The 12,243-nt window shown below is 46.8% G+C and overlaps 1 protein-coding gene across 1 annotated transcript in view; it reads left to right on the top strand.

The window, feature by feature from the left end:
• trpv4 (transient receptor potential cation channel, subfamily V, member 4) overlaps positions 1-12,243 on the top strand; it is a 137,952-nt gene that overhangs the window by 39,837 nt on the left and 85,872 nt on the right. The window contains exon 2 of the mRNA XM_038816919.1: positions 1,261-1,652. Within this exon, the coding sequence (XP_038672847.1) occupies positions 1,276-1,652 (377 nt within the window). The 5' untranslated portion in view covers positions 1,261-1,275. The remainder of the gene's footprint in view (positions 1-1,260; positions 1,653-12,243) is intronic.

Below are 12,243 nucleotides of genomic sequence, written 5' to 3'. Positions count from 1 at the left end.
TTGAACGAGTTCACTTTAAAAAAGGGAGCATTGTTGCATTCTTCTAAGTGCCTTATTATGTTTGAGCGTGATTTCATAAAAGTGCTAAAAATATTACGTGTGGCCCGGCTCAGAACAAAATTGTCTTGCAGGGATGCCAATAGTAAAAAGAAATGTTCCCTCACACCATGGCAATAGCAATGCTATCACCAGCATGGCAATGTGACCCTGTCACCTGTCATCAGGCAACGCCTGTCTCCGGAGCAGGAGCTAATATGTCACCAGGACGTTGAAATATCTGGAGGTGTCCATGATATGAGTGAAGATTTTGGTATATGATCTACTGAAATAGGGACAGAGGGGGGGAATGTTCCAGAGTTGGAAGTAGGTGATCTACCTGATGGAGCCGATCTGGGAATGGACAGAATAACTACTGAACTATTTCAGTATTTCGATTGCAGCAAAACTCTCTGGGGCATCGTGAGGCCATCAAAAGGTACTCCATACATAAATGCAAGACTTTCATTAGAGTAGGAACAGGCAGCCTTCCTTGTTCGATACAAAAAGCCTTCTTTTTCCCATTGGAAGTCTCCCAAAATTCTCAGTTCAACTAAATTGCCAATAATCGTCCACCCCAGACCTCCAACCCCTTGCCCAGTTCGTGTGCGGGAATCTAGATGGCGAATGTTGCTAATTGGTCCAAAGGGCGTTTCACTGGCCCAACATTGCCTCCACTTTCTAGGGCTTTCTTCAATAACAAGAGTTCCCGCCTGACATCCCGACTGTCTACCTGTGAGGTTGGGTGTGCGATTGGGGGTGGGGGTGGGGTAAGTGTGGGGGTGGCACGGGTGGTTGCATTTTGTTAGATCGGGCGATCACGTTGGCGGGAATGGATGGAAAATCCCACCCTAACACCAGTAAAGTACTGAGTGATGTTTGTACTGTTAGATGTGCCATTATTTTCCGAATGAGAAGTTGAACCAAGGCCCTATTTGCCTGCTCGGAATGTTAAAGGCCCCATGGTGCTATTTTGAAGATGAGCAGGGGCGATATCACCACTGGTGATATCCCTCAATCAACATCACAAAACAGGTTAACTGGTTATCATCACATTTCTATTTGTGGGAGTTTGCTGTGAGCAGATTGGCTACAGCACTTTGTACGTTGACCGCACTCCACAACAAAGTACTTAATTGGCTGTAAAACACATTGAGATGTCTTGTGACCATAAAAGGTGCTATATAAATGCAAGTCTTTCTTTTGTTTTGTTTTACCGTTCAGGTTTACTTTGCAATAATGGCTGAGCCTGAAGCTAAGGATTCTGGGAAACCGAGCTGCAGCAGCATGGAGAACCTCACTGAAGATGGCTTCCCTCTGTCTTCACTGGCCAACCTATTTGAGAACGATGAGAGCAGTGGAACTGCTGAAGTGCCTCGGTTGACAGGCCGGGAAAATGGAGACAGCAATAAACAGAACCTCAGGTCAAAATTCCAAGGGGCTTTTAAGAACCGAATGCCTAATCCGATAGACCTGTTGGAGTCTTCCATCTACGACTCGTCCATGCCCAGTATGGCCCCTGCCCCTAAAAAGGCTCCCATGGACTCGCTTTTTGACTATGGGTCCTATCGGCACGGTAGCGATGACAAGCGTAAAAAAAAGAAACCGGCAAAAGAGTGAGTATGGCAGAAATCACGCGAAATATAACGTTGCTGAACAGTTTGAACACGAGAAAGCAGCCCTGCTACACATTGAACCAGCAAGGGTAGGGGCAGCTATTTACAGATTAACGTCTTCCTTCTGGTGCCATGACCTCAGAGGGCACTGGCAACTATGGACATCATCCATGATTATGGTGGCCAAAGTAATGTAGTGGTTTACCTTTGCCTGGCTATAGTATGACTGACCAGGAAACTCTCAATCAGGGGTGTGCTGGAAGGATTTTGCAGGCCAATACCGGTTTGGTCACATTACAATTGCAGCTTGTGTTGACCATCAAGTCCCAAAGTGGGACGTGAGCCTAGCGTTCCTGACTGACAGGTAGGGACGCTCCCACGGCACCACCAGGTCTCCTACATGGATTCCCGACTGGAAATGTATTGTGTGAAACAGCCATTGTCCAGTCTTTTGGAGTTGGGTATCAGAGGTTCATGTCACAACCAATGAGTGGGACATTTGGATTATTTTAAAATGTGAGCTTCCGCAATACAAAAATGCAAGTCTCCCCCATACATAAGAATGTGAGTCCTCGATTCATAAAGTCATCCAAGCCTCCTGTGCAAAAATCAAATCTGTAAGGCACAAACTGTCAAGGCTCAATTCACAAATAATCCAGGCTCCCAGACATAAAATTACACGGTCATGTAGGATGTTCGGCAGTCGGCACAGAAATAGGTCATTTAAACCAATGGCTCATGCCAGCGTTTATGCTGCACAGAAGCCTCCTCCCATCCTTCTCCTTCCAATCCTATCAACTCATTCTATTACTTTCTCTCTCATTGTGTGTGTCTGACGTCCCTTACTGTAAAAATAATCTGGAGTTCCTCATATAAAATTTTGCATGACTTCCTTCACACAAAAGGTTCATGTTCTGTTCTCTGGTCACTTGGAAATGTGCGACCTTCAGCCTCGGCCCTTGTAACCACCCTGGTCTTGGATCACTGGTAAAGGCCAACTCCTGATTGATCTAAATCCACCTATCAGGGAGCACCCTATCCAGTCCGTAAGGCTTGAGGAATTCACAGAGTTGCGTCTAAGAATAAATGAAACCAGGTTTTGCCTACAAGCAGGTAAAGGTTAATAGTGTCAGCTGTGGCTCGGTAGCAATGCTGGATCTAAATATGAGTTCACAGGTTGTTCGTTCAAGTTTAAATCTGGAAATTTGAGCACATACTCTCGGATGACACTCCAGTGTAGGATTGAGGGAGTGCTACACTGTCAGAGGTGCCCACAATTGAAGAAGAGGAGTAGAGTAATCTGGTCAATATGTATCCCTCAAACAACATTATTGTAACAAATTATCTTGTCATTTACCCCCAGTAATCATGGGTAACTGTAATCTACATGTAGATTGGGAGAGTCAGATTGGCCAAACTAGTTTGGAAAATGAGTTCATAGAGTTTATTTGAGACAAATTCTTAAAGCTGTAGGTTCTAACGCCAATCAGGCAGCAGGCTATGCTAGACCTGGTAATGTGTAACGAGACAGGTTTAATCAATACCCTCATAGCAAAGAAGCCAATAAGTGACAGCGATCATAACATGTTAGAAGTTCACATTCAGTTTAAAGGTGCGAGATGTGGAGCTAGGACAAATGTTTTAAACCTAAATAAATCAATCAATCTGTCTACACCTCCCGCTGCCTCAGAAAGGCAGACAGCATTATCAGAGACCCCTCCCACCCAGGCTTCGGCCTCTCCCAGACCCTTCAATCAGGCAGAAGATGCAGAAGTCTGAAGGCCCGCACATCCAGACATAGGAACAGTTTCTTCCCCACAGCTACTAGACTCCTCAACGACTCTCCCTCGGACTGATCTGTTCCCTGTAGGAACACTATTCATGACGCCTTATGCTGCTTTTGCTCATGCATTTATTTTGTTTGGTCTTGTTCTGCACTGTAACCAATCACCGTTGTTGATGTACTATTTATCAATGTACGTTCTTGATTATTCTTTTTGTCTACTATGTACGTAGTGTGTACGTTCCCTTGGCCGCAGAAAAATACTTTTCACTGTACTTCGGTACACGTGACAATAAACCAATCAATTGCTCAATCAATCAATCAAGGGTATAAAGGCAGAGTCGGGTAAAGTGAACTGGGAAACTGGGTTAAAAGATAAGAGAGTAGAGATGCAGACTTTTAAGGAGATATTTTACAACTCTGACCAAAGATTTATCCCGGTGATAAAGAAGGACTCCTTGAGAAGGGCACATCATCTGTGGCTAAATAGGGAAGTAAGGATAGTTTCAAATTGAAAGAAGCACTGCACAATTCTGTAAAGGTTAGTGGCAAGTCAAAAGGTTGGACACATTTTAAGAGCCAAAAAGTGACAAAAAAATAAAGAGGGAGAAAGTAAAGTATAAGAGAAAGCTAGCTAGAAAGATAAAAACAGATAGTGAGAGTATCTACAAGTACTTAAATAGGAAATGAGTGTTGGTCCTCTCAAGACTGAATCTGAGGAATTAATATTGGAAATCAAGGAAATGGCGGAAGTGTTAATTAAGTACTATGTGTCTGTCTTCACTGTGGAAGACTTAAGAAACTTCCCAAAGATACTTCAAAATTAAGAGGTGAAATGGAAGGAGAAACTTAAACAATCATCATCACCAGGTAAAAGGAACTGGAAACTAAGTCTCACGGCTGACAAGTCCCTAGGATCTGATGGCCTGTATCTTAGCGTCTTATAGGAAGTGGCTATAGAGCTAGTAAATGTTTTAATCTAACAAAATTCCTTACATTCTGGAAGGGTCCCAGCAGAATGTAAAATGGCTAATGTAATACCTTTTTTCAAGGAAGGAGCGAGACAGAAAACAGGTAACTACAGGTAAGGCTAACATTTGTCATGGGAAATTGCTGGAATCTGTTATTAAGGAGATCATAGCAAGATATTCAGAAAATCATAATTGGATCAGGCAGAGTCAACATGGTTGTGTGAAAAGGAAATTTTGCTTAATTAATTAGAGTTCTTTGAGGAAGTAAAAAATAGGGTGAATAAAGAAGAACATGTAGATGTGGTGTACTTAGATTTGCAAAAGGCATTCGATAAGGTTCCACATGAAAGATTACTGCACAAAATAAGAACTCATGGGGCGGGATTCTCTGATCCACGCCGGGTTGAAGAATCCCCGGGGGGGGGGCGGCGTGAATCTTGCCCCGCTACTCCGATGCCGGCTGCCGAATTCTCTGGCGGCGGCTTTCGGGCGGGGGCGGGGATTACGCCGCGCCGGTTGGGGGCCGTTGGCAGCAATCCCTCCCGTCAATTCTCTGGGCCCCAAAGGGGTGAGCGGCCGTCGTTTCCTGGCCAGTCCCGCCGGCGTGAAATGGACATGGTCCATCACGGCAGGACCTGGCTTGTAGGCCGGCTAGGTGAGTCCTCGGGGGGGTGCGGGGCGATCCTGCCCCAGGGTGAGACACCCTGGGTGGCCTGGCCCGCGATCGGGGCCCATCGATCTGCGGGTGGGCCTGTGCCTCCTTCTGCGCTGGCCTCTGTAGGGCTCCACCATGGCCGGCACGGAGAAGAACCCCCCTGTGTATGTGCAGGAACACGCCGGCGGTTCTGTGCATGCGCCAACTCGTGTTGGCCCTTCAGCGCCGGCCTAGCCCCCAGATGTGCGGAGGATTCACGTGGTTTGCGCCGATCTTGGCGCCGGTATCAGGCTATCTGGCCAGGTGCAGGAGAATCCCGCCCATGGTGTAGGGAGTAACATAATAGCACGGATAAAGGAATGTTTAGCTAACAGAAAGCAGAGAGTAGGGATAAATGGCACATTTTTCTGGTTGTCAAGCTTTAACTAGAGGAGTGCCACAGGGATCAGTGCTGGAGCCTCAACTTTATACAAATTATCAATGCCTTGGGTGATAGGAAGGGGCTGGTTTAGCTCACTGGGCTAAATCGCTGGCTTTTAAAGCAGGCCAGCAGCACGGTTCGATTCCCGTACCAGCCTCCCCAGACAGGCGCTGGAATGTGGCGACTAGGGGCTTTTCACAGTAACTTCATTGAAGCCTACTCGTGACAATAAGCGATTTTCATTCATTCATTTCATTTCATTTTTCACTTTTCAACTTGTCAAGAGGAGGTCAAGAATCTACAAAGGGATATAGATGGGCTAAGGGAGTAGGGGTAAATTGGCAAATGGAGTTTAATGTGGGAAAATTTGAAGTTGTCAACTTTGGGAGGAAACATTTAAAAGCAGTATACTATTTAAATAGAGAGAGATTGCAGAACAGGTACAGAGGGATCTGGGTGTCCTGGTACACGAATCATAAAAAGTCAGCATGCAGGTACAGCAAGTAGAGTGAAGGCAAATTAAATGTTGGCATTTATTGCAAGGTGCATGGAATATAAAAGTAGAGAGGTTTTATTGTCGCTGTACAGGGCCTTGGTGAGACTACCTCAGGAATATTGTGTAGAGTTTAGGTATTGTTTGAAAAAGGATCATTGCATTGGAAGCAGTTCAGAGAAGGTTCACTTGACACATCACTGGGATGAAAGGCTTACCCCATGAACACTTGTACAGGTTGGACCTCCACCCATTGGAGTTTGGAAGAATGCAAGGTAATGAAACATTGAAGATTCTGAGGGGTCTTGATGGGGTGGATACTGGGAGGATGTTTCCTCTTGTGGGAGAGACTAGTCTCTTTTAAGGCAGCGATGGAGGGCACAATTCAGCAGACTTGTGTTAAAGTGCACTGAATGGGGGCGGAACGGTGACGCAATGGTTAGCACTGCTGCCTCACAGTGCCGAGGACCTGGCTTCAATCCCGGCTCTGGGTCACTTTCCGTGTGGAGTTTGCACATTCTCCCCGTATCTGCGTGGGTTTCACCCCCAGAACCCAAAGATGCGCAGGGTCGGAGGATTGGTCACGCTGAATTGCCCCTTAATTGGAAATTGTTTTAAAAATCCACTGAATGACAGGTTTAGCCGGATATTTCTCGGCACTGATATTCAGTACCACTCTGCCCTTGCCACTGTGTTGAAGCTTGCCGGCAGGAAACACTCATAGGTCCGGGTGCCATTTTGGAAGGCTGCCCGATCTCCCCACCCCTCCCCCCAACTACAAGCAACCACCCCTTTCAGGCTCCCTACCCCCATTTCGTCACCCACCTCCTCACCTCCCAAACCTTGGAAAGGCCCTCTGTACCCTTCCTCTACCTGCTAAGCACCCCCCCGGACCCGGTCCCTGGCACTGCCAACCTGGGCACACTGGCACTGCCAGCCTGGAACCTTGGCAGTACTTCTGCCAACATGGCAGTGCCACCCAGGCACCTTGGCAATAGGTGGCACATCCAGGGTGAGCAGGTTGGCACTGCCAGGCTGGCAGTGCTAAAGGGACTAGGTTCCAGAGTGAAAGCAGGGTGCCACCCTGCCCTAACCCTGACCACCTGAGGGACTCCAATGGTCTGAGAGACCCCCCCCCCCCCCCAGGTGCCATTATGCCTTTTCTACATTTGAGTAGACCAATATTAAACGGTGCCATGGCGCGGTCTCTCAGGCATGGCCATTGAGTCCCAGCGAATGTGGTGAACGTATACTTGACTGAGCCACGCGGTTCATTTAAATATGCAGATCTGTATCATGCCCAGTGAGGGCGAGTTCCAGATTGCCACATGGAGCGAGATTCAACGTCTCACCCCGACACCAAGTCAGGAGCGAGGAGGCCGCTGAATCGCGGGCGAAGGGAATATTTCTCTCTCAGAGGGTCGGTAGTCCATGGAATTCTCTTCCCCAGAGACACGGGAATCTGGATCATTGGAATTTATTCCAGATTGAATTAGACACACTTTTGATTGACAAGGGAGCAAAGAATTATGGGGAGGGCGACAGGAAAGTGGAGTTCAGACCATGATCAGATCAGTCACAATCTTATCAAATGGTGGGGCAGGCTCAAATGGCAGAGTGGTCTGCTAACTCTTGTGTTCCAGTGTCTTACTTTCCTGTTTCATTGGCTGCTGTCACCAATTTCAAATGTACTTCATTGGCGATTTAGTGGTTTAGGATTTCCTGTGCAAAAGAAAAACACTATGCAAATACAAATGTGTTCTGATATTGTGCCAGGTGTTTCAAGACCTGGTTGAATGAGATCAGAATGAGAATATAAGATGATCCCAGTTAGAGACAGGAGGCCATTCAGCCCATTGAACCTGCTCTGCCATTCAATAAGATCATGGCTGATCTGATTGTGGCCTTACCGCTCCTCCCTGCCTGACCCTGAGTTTAATAAGGCTCGGGGAATCGAAAGTAAGGAAAAGTAAACAACATTTATTTTACAACAATTATATACATGAGTTCTGGTAGAACCTCTCTCTTGTCAGTGGGTTCCAGTTGGCTGACCGTTTGTACAATTACAGGCAAGCCACCCCACCCCCAGAGGGGGAGCTCAAACGCCTGAAGGAGCACGGGGGGAAAGCAATCAACTCCACACCGATAACCCTTGACTACCTTGCAAGTCAAAAATCTGTACACTTCCGACTTGAATATGACCCAACCGCCACTGCTATCTGTAGAAAATAATTCCAAATACTAACTCTGAAAGAAGAAATTCCTCCTCATCGGAGCTCGAGGTTTGAATTTGGCCTGCAGACTATGTTTTGACTACATTGCTACATTGGAGAGGAAGCAGCAGTGTGTTGAATGCAAGATAATAGAGCCAGGAATGTTTAATGTACAGAGTAACAGAGATTCAGGAGTGTCTATTCTAGAACCCTAGATTTTCTGATTGCTGTTATTTTAACATTGACATTGGGAACCTGTTGCTGAGCTGTCTGATAGTCTGTTATATTCCAGATAATAGTCTTAGGACTCTGTTAAGTACAGAATAACAGAAAGCTGAGATTGCAGCACACTGGGACAGCAGTATATTAGAGTTCAGGAGGGGTCAATTCTCCCAAAGGCCAAATTGGTAAAGATGCCACTTTGTAACACGAAAACCAAACCTTGCTAAGGTTCTGAATCTCAATTATCAAAGTTGTACAATTTCTTGCAGCAATGAGTGAAAGGAGGAGCAAAAGCTGGGGTTCCCGTTGCTGATTTCTATCACAACATCCAGTGACACGTGCTGGTAATATGCCTTAGCTGTGTAATGTGTCTCAATGCTGAATAATAGAAACACAGACTGGTTATTTGGACTTGGTCTGGAGGGCTTCTGGTTTGTGTTTTTTTATTATTAATTTATGGGATGTGGGCGTCGCATTTATTTCCCATCCCTTATTGTCCTTAAGAAGGTGGTGGTGAGCTACCTTCTTTAATCGTTGTGGACCCTGTGGTGTAGGTGCACCCGCAGTGCTGTTAGGGATGGAGTTACAGGATTTTGACCCAGTGACAGTGAAGGAACGGCAATATATTTTCAAGTCACGATGGTGAGTGGCTTGGAGGGGAACGTCCATGTTGTGGTGTTCCCATGTGTCTGCTGACGTTGACCTATATCGTATTGGTTGTGGGAATGGAAGGTTTGGAAGGTGCTGCCTAAGAAGTCTTACTAAAGTTGTCGTAATGTTGGAGAATGAAAGGTTTAGTGAGAGGGAAGAACTGAGGGAGATCAACATTAGCAGAGAAATGGTGCTGGGAAAAGTGATGGGATTGGAGGTGGATAAATCCCCAGGGCCCAAGAATCTGCTTCCCAGAGTGCTGAAGGAGGTGGCTTTGGAAATAGTGGATGCATTGCTGGTCATCTTCCAGGATTCTATAGACTCTGGAACTGTCCCTGCAGATTGGAGGGTAGCTCATGTCACTCCAATATTCAAAAAGGGAGGGAGAGAGAAAGCAGGGAATTATAGACCAGTAAGCCTGACATCAAGGACTTTATAGAGGAACATTTGGAAAGCAGTGGCAGGATCAGTCAGAGTCAGCATGGATTTATGAAGGGAAAATCATGCTTGACAAATTTGTTGGAATTCTTTGAAGAGGTAACTAGTACAGTTGACAAGGGGGAGCCAGTCAATGTGGTATATTTGGACTTTCAGAAGGTGTTTGACAAAGTCCCGCATAAGAGATTATTGTGCAAAATTAAAGCACATGGGATTGGGGGAAATGTATTGAGGTGGATAGAAAACTGGTTGGCAGAGAGGAAACAAAGAGTAGAGATTAATGGGTCCTTTTCAAATTGGCAGGCAGTAACCAGTGGGGTACCACTGGGATCGGTGCTGTGACCCCAGCTATTCACAATATATATTAATGATTTGGATGAGGGAACAAAATGTAACATCTCAAACATTTGCAGATGATACCAAGTTGGGTGGGAGGGTGAATTGTGACGAGGATGCAGGGACCCTACAGCATGATCTGGACAGGTTGGGCGAGTGGGTAAATCAATGGTAGATGCAGTATAATTTGGATAAGTGTGAGGTTATTCACTTTGGAAGCAAACACAGGAAGGCAGATTACTACCTGAATGGTTGTAAATTGGGAGAGGGGAGTGTGGAGTGGGACCTGGGTGTCCTTGTGCACATTCACTGAAGGTAAGCATGCAGGTGCAGCAGGCGGTAAAGGCGGCTAATGGTATGTTGGCCTTCATTGCGAGAGGTTTCGAATACAGAAGCCGGGATGTGTTGCTGCAATTATACAGGGCCTTCAGTATAAACCCTACAGTAACATGCCCAACATCCCCCGCCCGAACTCCATCTAGTATACCCATATCTTAGATTCCCTGCCCTTATTCTCCACTCCCATGCCTCCCCTACCCCCCCTCATCCCCCCCCCCCCCCCCTCCCCCCTCGCCCCCACTTCTGCTGACAGTCAATTTCCAGGATCTTTGACATGATTACTGCGAATCCCTGCCAAAATAATAATGATATTAATAATCGCTTCGGACACGCCCAAAATATATGTACATGATTCACCGGACTTCCCCCACACCTCCAACACCTGTCCTCCACCTCCTCAAAAAGACTTATAAAATTCTAACGGGACTAAACAGGGGAGATGCAGGGAGGATGTTACCAATGGTGGGTGTGTCCAGGAGTAGGGGGTCACAGTCTGAGGATTCAGAGTAAACCATTTCGGACAGAGATAAGGAGACATTTCTTCACCCAAAGAGTGATGAGCCTGTGGAATTCATTACCACAGGAAGTAGTTGATGCTAAATCATTGAATATGTTCTTTTTTTTTAGAAAACATTTTATTGAAGCATTTGTAATTTTCACAGTTAACAAATTAACATTCTAAACAGCCCAGCGGCCCGACACACGTAACAATATTACAAGAACATAACCAACTACCACCCCGCCCTAGCTCCTAACTACCCATATATTAGATTCCCTGTCTATTATTTTACACTGCCATGCCTCTGCTTTTCCTCCCCCTCTTTTTCTCCCCCCTCTCTTTCTGCTGACGTTCAGTTTTCCTTAAAGAAGTCGATGAATGGCTGCCACCTCCAAACAAACCGGTGATTATCACAGATCGGTGACCACACTGACTCCCCCTCCAATCCCATGTACTGTCTCCATGGTCCCCACACCCTCAGGGCTGCCACCATCACCGGGCTTATGGAGTACCGTGCCGGCGAGAATGGCAGGGGCACCGTTAGTAAAGCCTCCAAACTCGTACCCTCGCAGGATGCAGCCTCCACTCGCTCCCACACTGACCCCTCCCCCACTACCCACTTCCTAACCTTCGATATGTTGGCGGCCCAGTAATAGTCAATAAAATCCAGAAGGGCCAAGCCCCCTTCCCCGCACCCGAGTTCCAAAAGTACCTTCTTCACCCTCTGGATCTTACCAGCCCACACAAAACCCGAGATCGCCGCGTTCATCTTCCTGAAAAAAGCCTTCGGGAGAAAAATTGGAAGACATTGAAACACAAACAGCAATCTCGGGAGGACTGTTATCTTCACATGTCTGTACCCTCCCCGCCAATGACAGCGGTAGCGTGTCCCACCTACTGAAGTTCCTTTTCATTTGCTCAATCACCCTGCCCAAATTTAGTTTATGAAGCTGACCCCAGTCCCTAGCTACCTGGTTCCCCAGGTACCTAAAACTCTTCCCCACCACTTTAAACGGTAACTCCCTCAGTCTCCTCTCCTGCCCCCATGGGATCGCAAACACCTCACTCTTATCCATATTTAACATATAGCCTGAGAACCAACCAAATTCTTCCAATATCTCCATCATTCCAGGCATCTCCCCTCCCCCCCCCCCCCCCCCCCCCCCCCCCCCACACACCCCAAACAGGTCTGCTATGTAAAGGAGCAAATTGTCCACATAGAGCGAGACCCTATGCTCCAACCCCCTCTCACTATCCCCCGCCAGACATTCGATCACCTAAGGGCCATTACCAAGGGCTCTATGGCCAGGGAAAACAGTAGTGGGGAGAGCGGACATCCCTGTCTTGTCCCCCTACACAAACTAAAGTATTCTGACCGGACCTAGTTGGTCTTTACATTCGCCACCTGTGCCTGGTATAGCAACCGAACCCAATCCACAAACCCCTGCCAGAACCCAAACCTTTCGAGGATATGCCACAAGTTCTTCCACTCCGCACGGTCAAAGGCCTTTTCTGCATCCATGGCTACTACCACCTCGACCTCGCGCCCCTGCACAGGCATCATTATAAC

Source organism: Scyliorhinus canicula, chromosome 1, assembly GCF_902713615.1.
Source record: "Scyliorhinus canicula chromosome 1, sScyCan1.1, whole genome shotgun sequence".
In the NCBI taxonomy this organism is placed as follows: Eukaryota; Metazoa; Chordata; class Chondrichthyes; order Carcharhiniformes; family Scyliorhinidae; genus Scyliorhinus; species Scyliorhinus canicula.
Note: the sequence above shows the minus strand (reverse complement) of the source record. Positions and strands in the feature narration are given on the sequence as shown.